Below are 22,880 nucleotides of genomic sequence, written 5' to 3' on the forward strand. Positions count from 1 at the left end.
TTAAAAGGCCAAGCCAAAGCATTCTCTGAAATCTAAAAATTGAAATACACAATGTTATAGTCATTAATATAGTACACAGTACTAGAATTTAAGTGTTGTATTTTAACATGCCTTATGGTCATTTTGTTTATAGTATGTAAAAACAAACATCATATTTTAAAGTACTGAATTGTTACTTGAAATGCTTTAAGGTCTTTCAAGATGTCTTGATCATATGTAAAATTAACAGTTTATATGTACTTTATGTACTACACCCTCATAAGCTAAAATACATCAGTGGTTTTAATTTATATTATTAAGCAATTTTGAAAACTCAAACACTTTCTAACATTTTATCTTTTCCATTTCAACTGCTAGAGCTGGACTGGCCATTATGGAGGAGGACCTGCAGCATTCACACTGTGTGAATTGTGTCAGCAGACGGTGTATGACCAGACCAGAGCCTGGCATTTCCTGTGACTTGATTGGTTGTCCATTAGTTTGTGGAGCAGTTTTCCATTCTTGTAAAGCTGAAGAGCATCGGCTTTTATGTCCATTTGAACGTGTGCCTTGCTTAAATAGTGACTTTGGATGTCCATTTACCATGGCTCGAAATAAAGTTGCTGAACATCTGCAAATGTGTCCTGCAAGTGTGGTGTGCTGTACTATGGAATGGAACCGATGGCCAGTGAGTTATGCAGACCGGAAATCATATGAAAATTTAAGCAGAGATGTTGATGAAGTGGCACAATTAGATATGGCCTTGGCCCTTCAAGACCAGAGGATGCTCTTAGAATCTCTCAAAGTAGCCACTATGATGTCAAAAGCAACGGATAAAGTATCCGAACCTAGAGAACAAATACCAGTTAAATCAAGTGTCCCAGAAATACCACATACGAATGGTTTGGTGTCTGTTGATGAAGAATCTTATGGTGCACTTTATCAAGCTACTGTAGAAACAACCAGAAGTTTGGCTGCGGCTTTAGATATCCTGAATACTGCCACAAGAGATATTAGCATGTTAAATACAAGTCTTTGTGGTACCCCAAAGGAAGTAGATGAGGAAAAAAATGCCCCAGAAAGCTTAGAAGTTAGAAACTTAAAAGACCAGGACCATCTTTATGAGGATGAGATGATAGGGGCAGTAGGTGGAATTGACCATAATGGCACAAGCCAGAATGCCCAGTCTGAACAAAATGGTTCCAGTGATTTATTGTATGACTTGAATACAAGTTCTTATGGCACTTCTGCTCTTTGTAATGGCTTTCCTTTGGAAAATATGTGTCCACAGATTAAAGACCAGGATCAACAGAGTAACTTAACAAATGGAGAATGTGTGGCATCAGATGGTACTTCAGAACCTTCCAGTTCACTTTCATTAGCAGCACAACTTAGGGAAGTAATACCATCCAGTGCTTTGCCTAATGGCACAGTTCAGCATATCCTCATGCCAGATGGTGAAGATGAAGGAGAACTGTGCTGGAGAAAAGTAGACTTAGGGGACTTGAGAAGTGTGGATGTCTTATCTTTCAATCATACTCCTTCATTCAAATTTCTTTCTAATTCGTGTTGGTCTAAACCAAAGGAAGATAAAGCAGTAGATACATCAGACTTGGAAGTGGCAGAAGATCCCATGGGCCTCCAAGGAATAGATCTGATTACAGCAGCCTTACTGTTTTGTCTAGGAGATTCTCCAGGAGGGAGGGGTATATCTGATAGTCGTATGGTTGATGTGTATCACATTGACTTTGGGACACAGACTTTTTCACTTCCATCTGCAATATTAGCTACAAATACCATGGTTGGAGAAATAGCTTCTGCTTCAGCTTGTGATCATGCCAATCCACAGCTTTCAAATCCAAGTCCTTTTCAGACTCTTGGACTGGATTTAGTATTGGAATGTGTTGCTAGATACCAGCCTAAGCAGCGTTCAATGTTTACCTTTGTGTGTGGACAGTTATTTAGAAGAAAAGAATTTTCTTCACATTTTAAGAATGTGCATGGTGACATTCATGCTGGACTCAATGGCTGGATGGAACAGAGGTGTCCTCTAGCTTATTATGGTTGTACCTATTCTCAGCGAAGATTTTGTCCATCGACACAAGGAGCAAAAATTATACATGACCGCCAGTTGAGGTCATTTGGAGTTCAGCCTTGTGTATCTACAGTATTAGTAGAGCCTGCTAGAAACTGTCTGTTGGGATTACACAGTGACCATCTGAGTAGTCTTCCTTTTGAGGTCCTACAACATATTGCAGGTTTTCTTGATGGCTTCAGTTTATGCCAGCTCTCATGTGTGTCCAGATTAATGAGGGATGTGTGTGGCAGTCTGCTTCAGTCTCGTGGAATGGTCATACTGCAGTGGGGGAAAAAGAAGTATCCAGAAGGAAATTCATCGTGGCAGATAAAGGAAAAGGTTAGTTTAAACTTAATTGTGTCAGTCTTTTATTCAACATAGACATCTACTAAGTATGTTGAATTAATATTTTGTTTAGAAATTGAGCAACTCCCAAAACTTAAGAAAATATGATAAAGCATATATAAAAATGATAAGTAATGAATTAGAATATTTAGAATTGTCATGATCAAAGACAGTATAGATTCCATAGATACAGGTTCTAATGTAGTATGGCAAAGGCCACTTCTTTTTCTTCAGAGGATCAGTTCTGTACTTAAGTTCTGCTGTAACAGCTTTGGGCCCATGTTACCTAATTTGTGCTCTACTTGAAGCAGCTTCACCATAAAACAATGGAGGAAATAGGGAGAGGGTTTTTCCTTACAGTTATCAGTTTCCACTCGTAGCAGTTAGTTTCTTTTCTGGAACTTGGTTGTTTCATATGGAACATAAAGAGAGGTGAGGGCTGGGGATTTAGCTCAGCAGCACAGCACCTGCCTGGCAAGTGCAAGGTTGTGAGTTCGATTCCTGGTACCGGGAAAAAAAAAACAAAGAGATGAAAAAATGTTGCAGCTACTGCTACAGTCATATTAATAAGTGACTAAGGGAGTATTTAGGGTACCGGGAACATAAATGAATGGATGAGGAAATGTCTTAAGAGTAGGGCTGTAGAATCTGATATTGTAGATAGAGAGTCTAGTACAGACCCAGGAATGATGCATATTGGAAACTTGTGCTGGCCTGGCTTCTACGATACCCTGTTCTTCTCTAGCTTTTATTGTAGGGACCATCCAGTGGGAACTAGAAGGCATTACAGATACCTGTGATTGAAGGTGTTTTTTAGTTTTAAAACGTTCATAATATAAAACATTACGTTTTATAAGTTGGAAACAATTTTGATTACAGTGTTCAAAATTCTGGTTACTTTCTTAGTGTTAGATTTTGTGTTTTACTTATCACTTCATTTTTTCAGAATTCTGCATCTGCTTCTCTATTTTATGAGGCTTTGACCCCTGAAAGGACACAAATTATTTGATTTTTTTTTCTTAAAAGGAATTTTGGTGGCAGAAAATTTTACCAGCTGTGTATTTTTTCATATTCCAGAAAATTTGGTGCCTTTCTTTCCTTTGGGACAGAACATTTTATGCATGACCTCTTTTTGTTCTTATCCATAGTATTAAAGTATAGAGTGGAATATTTTCTTTCATAGATAACATCTGGTCTTTAAGTTTAAATTGCCATCATTTACTCAGGTTACTCACACGTCTATAAACTGGCTGTTTTCTGTACTAAACTCAAGAACACTACAAGGTGTAATCACAGTATGTGGGAGTGTTTGTGTCTTTACAAAATGATAAAAACGTGATAGATGCTGCTAAGTGCCATCCAACAGAAAGGCATGGTTGTAAAAATATCACTATGGGTCTCATCCACCTTATTCATAAGATGGACCTTATTCACTATATCTGGTACTGTACACTTCTGGCTGTTGTCCGAGGTCAAAATGACTATGAAATGTAAATGTTTAGAATTGATTCAGGACACCAAGGCAGCTTCGACAGCACAACTAAAGACACTTATGAAAGAGGACTTCCAGCACTGCTTCAGAAAGTGGCAAGAACAATGGGAAAAGTGTACAAAGCAAGGGAGAGTATTTTGAGGAGGATAAATCACAGTGTGTCTTTCACACTTTGTGTATATAAGCATCTGACCACCCAAGAAGTCATTACCATTCTTTATTGAGAAACTGTAATGTGTGCTGAGGCCTTCTCCCAAAATACTGCTACTTTCTAGAGTACGTTCTGTTTAACCATGTGTAGTCAACCCTCTATGTCTGTGGGGTCTATGTTTGGATTCAACCAACTGTGGATCGAAAAAAATTGTGTCTGTATTGAACATGTGTAGACCTTTTTCATTGTCATTCCCTAAGCAATACAGTGCAGCATCCTGCCATTTACTTTGTATTAAGTATTTTAAGTCATCTAGAGACAATTTAAAGTTTGTGGGTAGATACACAGCTTCTATGCAAATACTATGTCATTTTACACCGGATTCACAGAATTTCCTGTCCTCAGGGCATCCTGAGACCAGGCCCCCACATATACTTGAGACACTTATAATCTGTACATATTTGCCTGTTTATGAACTTAGCCAGGACACCTAGACCTGTCCTGTCCCATCCGTGCTTGTTACCTTGTGTCTCCCCTCATCTGCCTTCATGCATTTTACTTATGTTTAGTAGGTTTATGTTTTCTTATTGTAAAGATGAGAGAGGGACACAGCAGTCACTGTTTAACTAGTAAGATGATAGTGCCTCAGGACCTGAAGCTGCTCACTGGGTAAGAAAGGGAGTCAGGCCATATTTTTACCAGTGGACACATGAACAGGGTGATGGGTGAATATTGTGCCTAGAAACTCATAAAGTAGGAACTGTTTGTATAAGTTCTTTTCATGTACATTTTCAGAAACATGAAAATACCTATGTTTTAAGTATTCCTAGGTACCTTTACTCTGCGTAGAAAGTAGAAAGATAAGCTACCTTTATTACACAGTATTCTGTGATATTTTTAAAACATTTTGTATGATGGGAATCAGACAAAAGCCTGGTGAGAAAAAGATACCATATCTTTTTCTCAGATATTATCTCCAGACTGCAGATAGTTCTGTACAAACCATTTGGACAAGAGGAAAAAAAAGTATGCAGAATATATTTTAAGAAGTGGCTCTGAATTCCTGAAGTTACTATTTTTAAAAAATTGTTCAAGAGGCTGGGGATTTAGCTCAGCGGCAAAGCGCCTGCCTGGCAAGCGCAAGGTCGTGAGTTCGGTTCCCGGTACCGGAGAAAAACCAAAAAAAAAAAAAAAAAATTGTTCAATAAACCAGGTTTGCTATGATTTTTAATGTTACATTTTTTCTTTTTTAGTTATTTGTTGAAGTCATTGTTTCACATAAGTGAGTTGGCTTATAAATATTAGACAAACTGATACATGTTTAAGTGGATCTTTTTAATTTTATAGCTCACTACTTGAAAGTATATTGGATGTTTCCCTAACAGTAGAAATATGTGTATTTAGAGCAAGAAGTGCATTTTGACTCTGTAAGTTGACTTTTTAAATCTGATGTAGAATTTTCTTCTAGGTATGGCGATTCAGTACTGCATTTTGTTCCGTTAATGAATGGAAATTTGCTGACATCTTAAGCATGGCTGACCACTTGAAGAAATGCAGTTACAATATTGTTGAGAAACGAGAGGAAGCCATTCCATTGCCATGTATGTGTGTGACTCGAGAACTCACTAAAGAAGGACGTTCACTACGCTCAGTTTTAAAACCTGTACTTTAAAAACTGTAACTTGTGCATACATGGCAAGCACCTGGTATAATTTCTTCATAATATGTGACACTTTATTAATATATTAAAGATTACAGCTAGCTAAATTTATTGTCACTGTGTATATATAATGTTTTGAAGTGACATATATTTTTATAAAGTATTGTTCAGTTGGAAAAAAGTTGCCTTAATGTTTGAAATGTGTGACATTTTTGGAACTTGCTGGACAGGGTGATTTAATCTTTAGCTATGACTTTCAGAGTTAATATTTTTCATCGTGTGCATATTTTGGTTCTGAAATTTTTCTTCTTAAAATTAACAAGATCCTGACCAAGCAATTTATTCCTCATGGTTTTGTGGGTTGAAGCCCATGCAATCAAAATGAAAAACTTTGAATCAAATTTTGGCAGTGTAGGTTTTTCAGATAAACATTTTCAGTTACGTAAATACTTCATAAGATCATTATAAAGTGCTCCCCTTCTGCAGTTGTTGATGCATATGTGATCACTAGTATGTGAAGTATGATTGAAAAACACAGTGAATATTTACATTAAAAACACTTATTAAAGTAAAAAGACACATTGCCATTATTCCTCCCTTCTGTATCATAAATGTCTTTAGTTGGGCTGTTATCACTGCCTAAATTAGTTCAAAATATTTACCGTTCATGGTAGTTTTGACTTTGGGGAAGAACCAGAAGCCTGATCTGGTGAATAAGGTGGAGGGGACACATTGTAATGTTTTTATGAACTTGCCTTTCTGTTGGATGGCAGTTGACAGCAGCACTCACTGTATGTTTTGATCATACTTAGTAAAGAACTCACAAAAGAGGACTTCTCGAACTGCTGCAGAAATTGGCAAGAATGATGGGAGAAGTGTGTTTGAAGCTAGGGGGATTAATGTCAATGTGTCTTATAATAATTAAACATTCACTGTATATTTTGAAAACCCCGTATTAAATATTTAGATTACAGTCTTTAAAATAAATCTAATGTTTGGTAATGCCACCTAAGATGTTTTAAAAATAATTTACAAAAATACGTTCATCTTATGTTCTTACAACTGTTATACAGAGTGACCTTTTTTTAATTAGATGCCAGATCTAAAGACATGGCAATGTTTTATCTGAGAGGTAAAAGCAAAACAAAAAGCAAGCCTGTGAATTTAACTTGAAATAATTCATGGTACTATATATTTGCTAGATATTTAATGTTTGACAAGCAAATATACCTCATTTTAAGTTTGAATTTGGCATATTGTATGAATAAATTTCAAATATTCTGAATGTAAAAGGGCTTAACTATTTTTTCATAAGCATTTAACAATTTTGCCTATTGGTGTTTATAAAAACATACAACTGTATTAAGACTTTCAAAAATGTGAAATATTATGTCTTTTATGTGACGTAAGAATTGAGCAGAAACCCGTCTTGACAATCCTTTAAAATGTTTTCAAGTTAATTTTCCATACACATCTGTACTAGAAAGAGTGTATCTTTGTATGAAGAACAAACTGATAGAGAAATACTCAGTCCTGTTCTTGAAATATATTACTGTTTTTAAATTGGTTTGTTCTATATGAGGTTGATGTGGTCACCTTAAAAAGGAATATACAGTTGTATATTCTGTATGCTGTATCAATATTTAAAAATAAATTGCAAAGATGGGGACATACATTTAAATAATTTGTTGTAGGTGAATTCTGGCATTTGATAAGCTGAAATGGTGACAAACTATCATGTTATAAATGGCAAAACTCATTGTATCCTGTATTTATCCTTGAGAGTGCTTTATGGTTACTGATTCATGATTCCCATTTATGGCAATCAGCCTGGGCAGAGGTGTTCCTTGGGCATTAGAGACTTCTGAACTGCTTAAAATTTGTTTTGGTTGAATCAACTAATCAGTTGTTTTGCTTCACTTGTCATTTCAGTTAGTAGAATACTTACTTCTCAGTGCTTAAACTTCTTAAACTTTGTCAACTGTAGGATGGAATTGTATAAAAAATCTGTTTCTGTGGGGAAAAAAAAACTAAAAATAAGGTATCAAGTACTGTAAAATATAACTCCACCTTTTAAAGTTTTGCTGAAAGTCTTTGGTTAGGATACCTCTACCGTTAACTCTGTGCTTTATTAAGCCCATGATTTTTAAGCTTAGCCTGTTTCCACACTGGATCATGAGATATTTAACATTTTCCTGCCTTATATTTCTTTTACACATCTTGGGCCATTCTTTTTTGTTTGTTATGCCACCATTTTATTTTGTTAACATGTTTTCTTTGTGCAACGTTTGTTCAAGTTCTAATAAAATTGTTTTCCCTTTATATGGCTTATTAGCTTAAAAACCCTTTCATTTAAATAAAACTTTAGTACTTGTTTGACAGATTGCACACACAATTACATGTTTCTGTAATGTTGATCTCTGCATGTTCTAGGGATTGCTGATTGATTACCATTGCCAGCTCAGGTTTTACTGGTGAATATTAGTTTTTTAATGTAGTATATATAAAAATTTAGCTCTCTTTGCACCTTCCATCTCTTGAAAATAGTCCTGTCTAGGGTTACTGAAAGGCTAAAGAGTTTCTGGCATGATCATTTCTCTAAAACTTGTTATGGAATCTTCAACATGAAAAAGTTTGTATGGTGACCTAGTAGATTGTCGTTGGAGATGTCTTTGTTGATTGATTTTGCTAACCAGGAACCTGAAGGGCAAACATCGCGATGGAAGGAAATAACCTGAATTCCCTCTGTTTTCTGCCTCCTTCCCTAGTACTGCTTAGTCCTCCTCCCTCCCCTTTGATCTTTGCGTATCACTAGAGGCAAGAACGAGCAATTTGTTTTAAGCAGGTCTCCTAGTGATTTTGATGCATAATAAAGTATGAGATCTTGGAGGAAGTCTGGGCCGTGCTGGCTCTAGGTCTGTCTTCTGATGTGTTATTGGAATGGATATATGTGTGGATGTACGTATATAATCCACAAGTAAGAGTCATGGTAATTTACTAATATTGATGGTTAAATTATATATGTTGTCTATAACTTACGATAAAGTACATAGGGTACCCTGATTGTTAGACTTTTTGAAAACTCAATATCTACTACTATTTTAATTTCACTAGTGTTTTTTAGTGTTTTATTGGTGTTCTGTAGTAATAATGCAAAGTTCATTAGCACTAATGTTTAAGCTGGTTACCTCCTTCTCTTGTGTAGTGGTTGCACTTGTGTGAACATACTAGATTTTTAGGATAAGGAAAGAGTAAAATTAAAGAGATATTGGATTAAATCCTATAAAAATGTTTATAGGGATACTTTGAATTCTCAGTAAGAGATTAGATTTGGTTTCTGGTTTATCAGTAGTATAGAATTTGTTTTCCTCTTTGACACTGAGCTGAACGTTCTATAAATGTTGCTATTATTATCTGTCCTTTAACATTAAATGTTAGGATCTTAGTAATGTTGAAGATTATAAGGTTTTCAATGAAACTTCTACACCTTTTAAAGATGTAGTGGTTTTTATTACTATATTGATAAGATTTACTTGTGGATTTTTAAGTGTTTGAAACAAAACATTTCTTCATGTTTGCATACCAACCAAAAAAGGTATGAGGTTTATTATTTTTAAGTTTCCTGAGGCAGAGTTACTCAAGTATTTAACAGTATTTGTTTCTTGCATGGCACACCACATGGGGAAGCGATATGATTGGAATCTGCAGAGTTGGATAGAAGTGCAGTAGAAGGAGAACAATTGGCCCCATCCTTTGGACAAAGCTTTTTGATGAATAGAGTTTTTCTGACAGGTATTTGGCTGGTTATCTAAAAGTTGCTGTGGTAGTCTTACTTAACATGCTCATGAGACCTAGGAGTCATATTAATTATGTCTTTTAAATTCCATTGTGTTTAAAATAATTTACTGAAGAGATTTGTTAAGATTTATCTAAATCTATTTATCAGAAAAAAGTATGAGTTGAATAAAGGCCTATTCAAGTGAGGTCCTTTCTAATTGCCATGAGAAAAGGAAAGATGATTTCTTTTTAAGTCACCTTTTACACACTTATTTCCATTTATTAACATTGGTCAATTTTCCACTTTAAAGATGCAGAAAAGAAGGTATATTTATATGAAATGAAATTACTTTAGTATGTGGTTATTCCCAAATGTTCCTGAAAAGAATTTTAAGGCAGTACAAAAAAGCAGAGACAAATGAAGTATACTATATTACTCTAAAAATCTTTTGCTAAAACTAGGCATTTTGCAAAAAAAATTCTACAAGAATTCCACTGTATGTGTGACAGAAAAAATTCATCATTCATATATAAATTTGACAAATATAACCTTCATAGTTGACCAGTACATCTTGAGGTATACTAATGAATATATCTTAGTTACCTTAGTATACTTCACGATTGTTAGTACATCTCACAACTGCTATTTTGTTTGTTTTTGTTTTGGGGTTTTTTTTTGTTTGTTTTTGTTTTTTTGTTTTTTTGCGGTACTGGGAATCAAACTCACGACCTCATGCTTGCCAGGCAGGTGCTGTGCCACTGAAATAAATCCCCAGCCCCACAACTGATATTTTGTATTCAGATTGTTTGATATTCCAGTGTATTTTATAGAGTGACTTTTTAATAAAGTACATATGGGTTATAAGGAAGATTGCTGAACCTGCTCTGTAGAAGTACAGTAAAAATGCATTGATGCCAATCTTATATGCTGGATTGAAACTTCCTCTTCTTTTTTTTTTTTTTTTGTCTTTTTCAGACAGGGTCTCACTATGCAGTTCAGGCTGGTCTTGAACTCACTTTGTAGCCCAGGTTGGCCTCAAACTCACAGCAATTCTCCTACCTCAGCCTCCTGAGTGCTGGGATTACAAGCTTGTTCCACCTCACCCGGCTCTTTGAAACTTCTTTATTATGAAGAAAAAAGCATTTGTGAAGCAAACTGACAGGAGAAATGTTTTTCTTTTTTTTTCTACTAAAAATTCTGAGCACTTCCAAAATCACTGTAGTAGCTATTCACATATAAGCATTGTAATAGGAAATGAGTTTTCCATACTTCCCAGTTTTAGTGATTGGTAATAGTAACAGTCCACATGTTTAAAATAATGAAATGGAATTTCTGTTGAATTCTTGGGACCAAATTCATCAGGTCACATTGTCCTTTCCCAACAAAGACAAATTCATCAGGTTTAATTTTTTATCTTTTCAAGTATAAATCATTAAATTGTTTTTCTCAGACAGGATCCTTAAACACAGCAAATAGCTTGATAAATGCATTCGATTTTGCAGAGGAATTAACTAGAGTCAGGTAGCATCCTACACTGCTATTCAAAGAGTGACATTAATTGTTACATTAAGTTGTAGTTAGGATCGTTTATAGACAAGTAGCTGTAATCTGTTACTGTTCAAAAGACTGAAGATGAAAGAAGAGAGTCCTGCCCTCTGCTATCCTAGAATATTTTTTTCTGTTGAAATCTTTTTCATATTGTTGCTTGTATATTTTATAACTTCATTTTTCTGATGAGGTGATTAAAAAGCCTAGGTTAACTACATATCATTTTTAAAAATATTGTTCTGATAACCAACCTAAACTTAATAGTTTGAGGTCAGTTTTAGATCTAAGTCCTGTAATTTGTCTAGCTTCTGTAAAGGTCCTTTGAGCTCACCAATGAAAAAACAAGCTTGTAATTTTGAAAAACTTCAAATATAGATGAATGCTGAATGGTTTAACCTATTACTTAATTCAGATAAACATAGAAATTAATATTGAGTACTACATTTATTTTGAGGGTAAAGTTATTCAGTGAATAGCTATGTCAGCTGGATGTCTTTTAATTCAAATAATGGCTTAAAAATTCTTAACTATTTAATAAAATAAGGATTTGGTATAAGAAGAGTACTGATTCCCTACAGTATTCCTGTAGCATTGTACAGGCAGCCCGGACTGACATGAAATCGCTTTGAGTGGTATGTAATTCACGGGAATTCTAGAGATTTTTATTTTGCATTTAAAATGCTGTGCTTGCATTGTTCACTTGATTAGTGTTGAAAGCACCAGTCAGTACTAAACACCAACCATTCTGAAAGGTAACTGCTCTGTCCAAGCACTTACCTCACATGTTTAGTTTCTCATACAGCTTTTCCCATGATTTCCATTAATAGTTGCCTTAGAGGAGGAGGGAAAAGGGAGTGAAAATGGTCAAGATGCAATGTGTACATTACTGATTCCCCAAGAAGAATAATTATGTATCATAAGCATATATTAATAAAAATAATTGTCTACTTCAAATTCAAAAAGATACAAGAGTCATTGAAAAAAAACTAAGTGAATGAAGCGAGACACAAAAGGCCACGTATTGTATGATCACATTTATATGAAATACCTAGAATAAACAAATACTTAGAGGCAATCAGGTAAGCGGAGAGAAGCATGCTTACTTAGTGTGGGGTTTCCTTTGGGGTGAGGAAAATACTCGAACAAGGTGGTGATAGTGAATGTATTAAATGCCACTGACTTGTACACTTCAAGTGGTATTTTTAAGTCTATATATCACCCAAATTAAAAAGGAAGTTGGTATTTGAAGTTATTTTTAAAATCTAAGAAGTACAGTGTTACCGAGGCTTGAGAAAAGTACAAACTATAATGTATTATCTTGTTTTTTTGAAACTGTCTCGCTGTGCAGTTCAGGCTGGCCTTGAGCTCACTTTGTACAAACTGTGATTTAGAATTAACATCAGTAATGTGATAAATTTACTCATTTAAAAGGCCCAATAAAATTCATGAGTGCTGTCATAGAATTACTGATGACAGCGACAGAAATCTCGTTCTTCACAGTTTTCCTCATAGCTAATGCAACTGTGAATGAGTAAGCAACTTCTGTGTCAGTGTTTGTTCACCTTTTGCACATCATTATGATTTCTCGTGGCACTCACAGTCACACTTTTAAAAGATATGCTTTAAAAATTATGTTTTAAAAAAACTTGTATAATTTTCTGGGTTTTATAGTTTTATACTTTGTGCAGTCAATTATGTATTAGATAAAACTAAATAAACTGATGCATCCATTTTGGACTCTTTGTCTTACGGGAAAATAATCTACCTCACTTTTGAGATTGGTAAGGACTTTAGTCATGTAGTTCCTCATTTTGTATTCGATGAAGTTGAAGCTGAGTGTGTTCGTTCTTTCATCAAGCATGTATTGAGCACTTGTGCTAGGTGCTGGTTAAGTCTGACTCCGAAAGGTCATTTTATTTCTAAAGCTTCACAAGTAATTTATTGTTTTTTCCTACCTCTCATCATCTAGTAACTGCCGGACACATGGCCACTTTGATCTTGTGCCCATTGTGCAGTGACAGAGGTAGCTGGGGAAAGTCTTACTGGCATTGACAGAACAGGTTACCTTATTCACTTAATTGTTAAAATTCTATAGCAGGGTTACTTCTTGGTGAGCATTCACATGGGACACAAATAGCTTCATGTCTTTTGCTCATCTCTAGAGGAGTTTCTACATACACCTTCCCCAAATATTTCTGTTACCAGTTCTCCCATCATGTTCAAAATTCCTGACCATCAAGCCAGACCATTGGTTATAGTCCTGAATGGGTATCTAACTCAGCGTGTGGTCCTTTCTCTTTCCACATAAATTGTATGTACTGTTTCACGTTCTGCCCAGTGTGAAGATTTCTTCTCAGTAGTTTGTTATCCACCCCGCTACCCAAAAAACGGTTCTAGTGCTGCAGCTGTCCACTTTTGACTGTTTGTGTGCAGAACCATTCGTTGTTCAGGCCCCAGGTCTTCTCTTTGTCTACTAATCATTGCCAGCTCCTCATAAGGCCACAGGTGCAGGACAGGAGAAAGCAGGGGTAGGAACTATGGGCATTTGAGTCACTTCCTCATGTACCTTAGCTGTGCCTTCAGGACCTGATTGAGTTTGATCACATATATACTACTACAATTTGATAGTGTAGTGCTGTTATGCATGCCTAACTTTATGGCTTACCAAATAATTCTTATGGCCTGCTCAGATTACATGGTTAGTTGGTCCATAGTAAAGCATTTAGTTTCTGCTAAAAGCCACTAGCAGGCTAAAAGAGGAGTTACCTGTGGATGATACGGCTTTGCTCCAAAATCCTAGTCTATAAGGGTTTTTGCATAGGCAAAAGACATTTGAACTGGTGAGTGGGGAAATGTTTGGGAAAAATTAGGAGAGTAAATGGTGGGAGAGAACTGGTAGAAGGTTGAGTGTTTTGCTTAGGTTTTGTTTTTGCAGTACTGGGGTTTGAAACAAGGATCTTCACATTGAGGTACATTCTCCCTCCTTTAGAAAACAGTTTTTGGAGCATAAGACTAATTTGGTCATGAAGGCACATAAATGAGTCAAACCCACTTTTATTCTTTAGAATATTTCTATTAAATATTAATTTAATGAGATATTAAACACTAGTTCACAGAAAAAATAAAAATTATTGCTTTTTAAGTATTTATTGAATGTTTATAAAACATCAAAATTTTCAACATCAGCTGGTTTTTGGTGTACCAAGTTTTAAAGACAAGAAGTAAATTCCTATATGAACTGCAGTGAAAATACCAATAGCACGCTATTAAAAAAAAAATCATCTTTAAGGCAGTCTGCACAAATGCAACATGTTCCATACACACACATCACTTACACTGACAGCATGTGTCTTTTGCTTTCCTAGCCTTTTTGTAGGACATACTTGACATTTCAGTGGTCTTGCTGTTTTGTCAGGCAGTTCTTATTATACAGTGTGTAGTTAACAGGAACATAAACTATTGGTAAAGTATTAAATTCTGAATATGTATTGTACATTTAGAATAAGCATCAACATTTTCATATCAGTTGTGTACTTGTTTACAAAACCTAAAAGATAACATCAGAAATAAATTCCTATATGAACTACAATGAGAATACCAATGGAACTGTACTACAAAAATAAACTTTGTTTCAATTGTCACACCCAAGGCAGTCTTTACACATGGCAAGTGCATATTCCATGCACACGTCTTGCTTACACTGACAGCACATGTGCTTAGCTTTTCTTTCATGTGTGACAGGCTTGTAATGTCTCTTACTGTTTTGTCAAGAGCTTCCTACTACATTGTACACTATGCACTTAGCAGGGAAATAAATTGTCAGTAAAATGCAATATCATAGGTAGTGAGTGCTTAGAATAGACATCAGCGTTTTCACATTAGGTGTTTACCTGCTAACAAAACCTAAAACATCAAAAATAAAAAGCTATGTGAACTATAATATAAACACAAAAGACTACCACAGAAATAAGTTTTGTTTCAACTATCACATCCAAGGCAGTCTTCACATGTGACAAGTACAAGTATCGGTCACACTGATAGTGTTGCATGAAAAATCCAGGCTCAAAAGGAAAACGCTCCACACTGAGGAGATTTTAGAAGGTGACTTTAACACTAGCAGGCTGATGGGAATCAGTTCCAAATCATCAGCACAGAGTCAGGTTTGAGTTCAGTTTAAATACTGTTTGTAGGTGGGAAATACAAAGCTGGTAGCAGGTTATTACATGATTGGTTACATGGAATACAAGAATTATGTATTGTCAGGCAGAATTGTATAGGAATATTTTGGGAGGGAGCGGGTCTGAGAAGAGTAGGTAGAGTTGAAAGTGTCCTTGACTGGGCCAGTCTGTCCCAGATATTAAGTCCTTAAAATCCTTGAAGCAAATTGGAATCACTGGATATTTTTTAAAACACAAGCTAGGCACAGTTTGACTCACACATTGTTAAGGGGAAACATCTGGGCCTAAACAGTGAAGCCTAAATGAATGCAGTAAGCTAGCTACGTAACAAGCAGCAGGAGCCTGTGATCGCAGGCCTCCAATTGATTTCTAACTTTTCCTATAATATGCCTCCAAGTCTGCCACTCTACAAATGTGCCCTTACAGTATCACATGTGTTTCATTTTCCTGTGCTTTCTTGTAGGGCACAGTTGACATTTTTTAGCCCATGAGCCATGCTTCTTGAATGCAGCTCACTATAGGACCAGAGCCACATAGGACAAGAGTTATATTCAATTTATACAATTAAGATAACAGTCCTGGAGAAACATTGGTAAGTTTGGAGGGTTTAGAGGCAGAGGCGTGTATGAGGCAGATAATTTTATGAATAAAATTCAAGTGGGGTCTAGTCACAATGTAATATAGGAGAGAAAAGAACTTCACTCCTGCTTGCAAATGGAGGAAGCCTCACATTTTCTGTGTACAGCAGGGAAGGATGTCATAGGGGCATGAGAACAGAAGCAGAATGGGAGGATGTGACAATAGAAGGAAGTGAGATGGAGAAACTGTTCTGGGTGGAGGAGATTTGATGGGACTAGAAATAGGGAGGTGAGTGTTTGGAGGCAGAAGACAGCATCGTGAAGGGAATGAGGGGGAAGAACGTGCCAAGTGTATTTAAAGAACTTATACACATGAAATGTATCTCCCAGTTTGGCATTGTTTTCAAGAAACAGCATGATTTTGTCTTGTTTTTAATTTTTTCTAACAAACCCCTTTTTCTTTGAAAATGGCACTACGAATCAGTCCCAAGGTGGCCCACATTATATACATATGTACTACATATGTATGAAGGAATCACTTTATAATATTAAAAGCCACCCATATTTCACCTAACTGTGGTTTTAATATTTATGATATTGTGTAGTACACTGTTGTAGTTATAAATCCTTCCTTGGAAATGCTTTATCATAGAAAGCAAACATCTGTACTATTTGAACAAAGGAAGCAAAGTACAAAGAATACACACTGCAGTATTTCATTTATGTGAAACTCTGGAACAGGAAGAACGCTATAGTGACAGAAAGTAGACTGGTGGCTTTTCTGGAGCCAGGAGTGAGTGTCTGTGGGTAGACCAGGAAGCCTCTGTCCTAGCTTCTGGTGATTTCCTGCCAGTCTTTGGTGTTCCTTATCTTCTGCTGCCTCATCCTGATCTCTGTCTTCTCATCACATGTGTGCATCTCTGTCTTCTGTGTGCATGTCTGCCTAAATTTCCTCTTTTTAAGGACACCAGTTTTACTACATTAGGAGAGTTCCTTACTGTAGTATGACCTCATCTTAATAGTTACAGATGCAGTAACCCTATTTCTGATAAATATACATTTTGAGGTACTGGGGTTAGAATTTCAACATGTGACTTGGGGGAGGGTGCATTTGAATAAGTAGCATGATAGGACCTGGTAAACAAGAATTAGTGAATCATATAAATTCATTGGTAAGGCACTTACCAATGCTATCAATGCTACCAATGCTATCAATGGGTAGCAAATAAATTCCACAAAAACTAACAGTCCTATCACTTTGGTGAAGTTTCTAGGAGTCCAATGATGGGAGTGTGTCAAGATACCCCATTCAAGTTGAAATTGTGCTATATAAGATACATAAGAGAGATACACAACCTCTGGGGCCTTTGGAGTTTGGGGGCAATGTGTATCTTATGTGGACATCAGTTACAATGGATTTACCATATAACCTCAAAACCTAACAGTTTTGTTTGGAGCCCATAATAACTGAAGTGTCTGCCACATCCAGGCTGCCATAAAAGCTGCAGTGCCACCTGCGCCATCAGAGGCAGTAGATCTGGCAGGCCTTTGTGTCACTAGCGTATTGAAGTATTGTATGGAGTCTTCAGCAGATTGGTGAGTCACAGCTTCACAATTTACCTCCTTGTCGATCTTTATGTATTTTATCTTTTTCTTGCCTTTTAAAGTTGAATAAATCCCCTGGTTCAACAAAGAATAAAAATGAGTGAAATAAACATGTTTGCCTTGCCCACCACTGTAAAGGGAAAGTACTCATCATTTCATCATTCAGTGTGATGCTAACAGTAGGCTTATACATGACTATCAAACTAAGGAAGTTCATTTGTACTAGTTTTTTTAATCACCAATGGGTGTTGAATCTTATCAAATGCTTTCTCTGCATCTAGTAAGATGATTGTATGACGATTTCAGTTTTCTGTTGTTGCAGTTAATTATATTGATTTCCTAATGTAACCTTGCATTTCTGAGATAAATTTTATCCTTTTATGTTGCTGTTATGTATTTATTGGATTTGCTAATAATTTGTAGAAATTGTTTCAAAGTTTATGAAACATTTTTTGGTGAGGGACTCTCCTAATGTAATAAAACTGGTGTCCTTAAAAGAAGGAAATTTAGACAAATATGCCCACATTTTTTCTTATTATGCTTTAGTCAGAGTTTGGAATTGAGAAGTGTTCCTTCCTTCTATAATTTTGAACGTTTGTGTGGACCAGTGTTATTTATTTTCAGTCTACTTTATAGAATTTACTGAAGAGCCAGATGGCCTAGTGTTTCTTTATACAAAGGTTTTTGTTAGGAATTCAATTTCTCTAGTTGGTTGTTTTTTTTTTTTTTGTACAGAGAATCGAACTCATGACCTCAGGCTTGCCAGGAAAGCACTTATGCCACTGAGCTATATCCCCAGCCCCTCTAGTAGATATATGAAGATGCTATATTGTTTATATTTTGAATTGTTTATATTTTGGTTTATTGTATATATCAATAAATCTATTTCATCCAAGATGTCAAAATTATTGATTTTATACTATTTACAATATTACCTTACTATTATTTAATAACTGTACAATCTTTTATTACTCATTTTACAATAATTCTATTCGCAGTCTGTATTGTCTTTTTTATTTTTCATCATTTTGTTGTAAGTCTATAAATATGTTCTTTTTTAAGCACCAACTTTTCACTTTGTTAAATTTCTTTTGTTTTGTTTTTTGAGACAAGTCCTCACTATGTGAGGCTTTCAACTTACTGTGTAGCCCATGCTAGCCTCAAACTCATGGCAATCCTCTTGCCTTAACCTCCTGTTAATTCTTTTGTCTGTTTTTCTACATGTCCTTGACATTTACCTCTTCTTTTTATTATTTCCTTTGTTTCTGTCTTCTGATTAATTTGCTCTTTCTGTACCAGTTTTTTATTGTGGAAATCTGAACCATTTACTTTAAATGTTCTTTTTAAGTAATATATGTGTTTAGATAAATAAATTTCCCTGTGATAACTTTTAGATGCATCCCATTAATTTTCATATGTTGTATTTCAATGAGTTCAAGTATTTCTTCTGTGTTTCTTTTATTTATTTAGAAGTATGCTATTAAATTTCTAAATTTGGGGGATTTTATAGGTAGTAATTATTGATTTCCAATTCCATTATGTGTAAAGGCTATATCTCATGTGATTTCAAACTTTTATACTTTACCATGATTTTTACTTTACTGCCAATGTGAATGAAAAATTAATATATACTCACACAGAATGTGTGTTTGGTAGTTTGGGCTACAGCATTTAGTAAGTGCCAGTCAGACACTGTGTACTCTTACTGATTTTTTGTACTTTGTCTATCAGTGATTGAGAAAGGATGGCTAAATGACAGCGTTGTAAATCTAATTTCTGGTTTTGGTTCTGTCCATTTTTGCCTCAGGTATTTTGAAGCTCCTGGTAAGTGTGTACTCCTTCAGGATTATTATGTCTTCTTGATCACTGACCATATTATCATTAGAAAAATTGTTTTTTCTTTACCTATTAAAGTGTGCTGTGGAAAATAATGAAAAAAATAGGATGAAAACCAGCAAGGAGGGGATGGGAAGACAGCTTGTAAATTTGGAAATTGATCAAGGAGCTGTTTGAGCAGACTAGCAGTCGGCTAGTGGGCTGTGGGAAAGAGTCTCAGGCAGGGAAAACAGCGGAAACTGATGCCCTAAGATAAGGGTGGGCTGAATATTTACAAGGAGTAGCAGGAGAGCGAGTGACGGAGAAATCAATAGGACAGACAGTGAGAAAGACACAGGAAAGTCTTGAAGGTTTTTGTAAAACTGGCTTTTTCTGTGGCACAGAGTCATTAAATAGATTCAGTATGACTTAGTCCAGGCCCTCACTTACGTATTAGAGGGATTGGTTCGGGCTCTTACATTAAGTACAGGGTGTGATGGCACCAGGACAACTGCAGCCTATTATAGCAGTCCAGGCATAAGTAGAGAATGACTGGGCCATAGTGTTAGCTGCAGAGGTAGTGAAGTATAAGAGAAGAAGATGTGTCAAGGATGTCTCCACATTTTGGAGGCTGGATAAGTAGAGTGGTTATCCCTGTTTGTCAAATAGAAAGGTGATATCTAGCTCAGTTTATTGGTAACTCCCCTGAAAGTGCATCCTAGGGAAATGAGGATTCAGTGAGGCTTCTTCTTTCTGTTAGGCATGGCTTCACTGTAGCTCTTTTCTGTAGCCCACAGCTGGTAAAAGACAGTACATCACTCAGGGGTCAAATGAGAGAGCAGCACTGGAGATGTGTTTTAAATTTCGTGAGTTAAAGAGAGGAGACTGAAGTTGCTTACAAATTAAGTGAATTCTTCAGTCAGTAACTAAGAGTCTGATACTGTTTGACATATTGCTTTAATGGAACTTATAAAGAGCCAGTGTCACTAATGTGCCTAAAAAAGATAAACCACTCTCAGTTTGAGTACACTAAGGGGAAGTGCTGAAAATATATCATGGCCAAAGATACAAAAACCATGAAAAATCATGTATCTAGGTAGTCCAGCTCTCTCATTTAGTTATGCGATTCAGCTTGCTCTTTGTGAATGTTTGTACCACAGGGACCCAGGAAAAGCAAATGGTCTGTCGGGGCTTTACATCCTCTGTTTTTTCCCTCTGTCTAGGAGAGCCATGTGTGAGCAAGGAAGTGCCAGAATAGAAGAACATCATGGAAAGAGAAGAAAAGCTAGAGATTTATCACTTACGAGTTAGGCATAACCCTAAGTAATACATACTTTTAGATAGTAAAGACAGACACATTTCTTTCATTATTTAAAATTCCAAAACATGAGGACATCATTTAGAGTGGGAGAATAAGGACATAAGATAGCATTTTGACACTGGCAAAAATGGTAATAAATTCTTTCAAAATTAAGGAAATTAGAAGAAAGTTTATCAATACTGCATTATAATTAGATAAATTAGATCAAAGAAATAAGTTATCACACAATGGCATAATTATAAGTGTTGTGTACTGTATATTTTAAAAACTAGAGGAAAGGATTTTGAATGTCTTCATTACATAGAAATGATGTTTGGGGATATATATATATTCTATATATATATATTCTATCTATCTATCTATCTATCTATATATATATTCTCAAACCTGACAGGGAAAAGATATATACATGTATTAAAACATCATATGGTACCCATAAATATGTTCAAATTTATGCCTCAGTTCAACAAGTAAATAAAATTATTTATCCTAATAACTCAAAATTTGCCATTTCTTTTATAATATTGTTTGAATACACTTTCTGTCCTCAGTGGTTTCCTTTGTAGTTGTATATATATCAACTTGTATATATGGCACTAATTTTGTGGTAGCTCAGATGAATGCAAAGGAAAGTATCATAATTAGAATCAGATATTATATTACAAAATACATGCTGTGGTTCTGTGAAGTGCATAAGTTCAAATGTTATATACTGAGAAAGAATTCTACATGTAGCAAAACTATCCATAATGAAACAGACATCAAGACTTCCTACACAAACAAAATTGAAACAGTTTATTGCCAGCAGACCTGCCCTCTGAGAAATCCAAAGGGAATCTTTCCAGTGAACTCCACAGACCTACATAGCAAGTCACATACATCCACATGAGGAAAGAAAGAGCATGAATAAAGGTAACTACTTACACAAATATAAGAAGCAGAATAAATGTAATTCTTGTTTGTAACTTTTTCCTCTTAAAGCACAGTCACGTAAAGCAATAATTTCAAATTTGTGTTGATGGGCACGCAACAATATAAAGATGTGGGTTGTATGACAATAACAGCACATTGGAAGGGGAGAGAACAGAGCTACATAGGAGCATAATATTACCTTGGTATCAATATGAGCTACATTTTATAAAGGTGTTGCATTAGTTTGCTGGGTCTGTCATAACAAATTAATACAAATTGGATGGACTAAAACAGTATAAATTTGTTCTCTCATGGTTCTAGAAATCTAGTCAAGGTGTCAGTAGAGCTAGAGTCTCTCTTTGAAGGCTCTAGGGAAAAAAAGTCCTTTCTTGTTTTGTAGTTTCTGGTGACTCTTCTCAGTTCTTATCAGTTCTTAGCTGGTAGCTGCATCACCTGTGTCTCTGACATCACACAGCCTTCTTCCTTTTGTCCGTTTCCAGCGTGGCCTGACTCTTTGCATCAGCAAATACCCTGTTTCAAAATAAGATCACACTGGAGTCTGGAGTAGGCATGAATGTGAGGTGAGGGGGACAATTCAATCCATTATAGATGTTAATCACAATCATCAGAGTGACCACTAAGGAAGTCATTCAAGCAAATAAAGGCAAAAATGGACTAAAAGTGGATCCATGGAAAATACTTGACATAAAGGTAATAATGAGGAAAACAGGAACATGAAAGTCATAACATTTAGAAAATGGATAGCCAAATGGCAGGAGCAAATGGATTAAATATTTCCATTGAAAGGAAGAAACTGACAAAAGTAACCTGACCGATGACATGCCACCCATAAGTGACACCTTTAGATTCAAATGTAGATTGAAAGTAAAAGAATGTAGAAAATATGCCCTGCAAACCAAAAGAAAGATGAATAATTGCATTAATGTCAGAAAAAGTAATGTTAAAAAGTTATTATTAGCTGGGCACGGTGGCACAAGCCTGTAATCCTGGCATTTGGGAGGCTGAAGCAGGATAATCACTGTTAGTTTGAGGCTGGCCTGCACTACATAGTGAGACTCTGTTTCAAAAACAAACAAACAAATAAAAATTATTAGATACAAAAAGCATTTTTTAGTGATAAATGGCCAATCCATGAAGAAGATATAGCAGTTGTAAACATAAGGCATCTAAGAAGAGAAATCCAAAATAAATAAGGCAAAAACTGTTAAAATGCAATAGAGAGATAAACAGTGTAACAATAATACTTGAAACCTTCAATAATGTACTATTGCTAATAGGAGTATTGAGAAAATCATCAAATATATAGAATATTTAATCTGCGCTATTAATCCACTAGACATAGGACTGTAAAACAGTCCCTCTAAAAATACTAGCATACCTATTCTTCTCAAGCACACATGGGATGTTTGCCAATAAAGAA

The 22,880-nt window shown here is 35.6% G+C and overlaps 1 protein-coding gene across 1 annotated transcript; it reads left to right on the forward strand.

The window, feature by feature from the left end:
* Window positions 1-357: 357 nt before the first annotated feature.
* On the forward strand, window positions 358-5,811 carry Fbxo30 (F-box protein 30; the record flags this gene model as incomplete). Its single annotated transcript, XM_005389230.2, is given in 2 exon segments — window positions 358-2,395; window positions 5,513-5,811. Coding segments are annotated over 2 exon segments (2,226 nt in total). The 3' UTR covers window positions 5,717-5,811.
* Window positions 5,812-22,880: the final 17,069 nt, after the last annotated feature.

This window comes from Chinchilla lanigera, unplaced genomic scaffold (genome assembly GCF_000276665.1).
Source record: "Chinchilla lanigera isolate Chin_1 unplaced genomic scaffold, ChiLan1.0 scaffold00035, whole genome shotgun sequence".
Taxonomy (NCBI): Eukaryota; Metazoa; Chordata; class Mammalia; order Rodentia; family Chinchillidae; genus Chinchilla; species Chinchilla lanigera.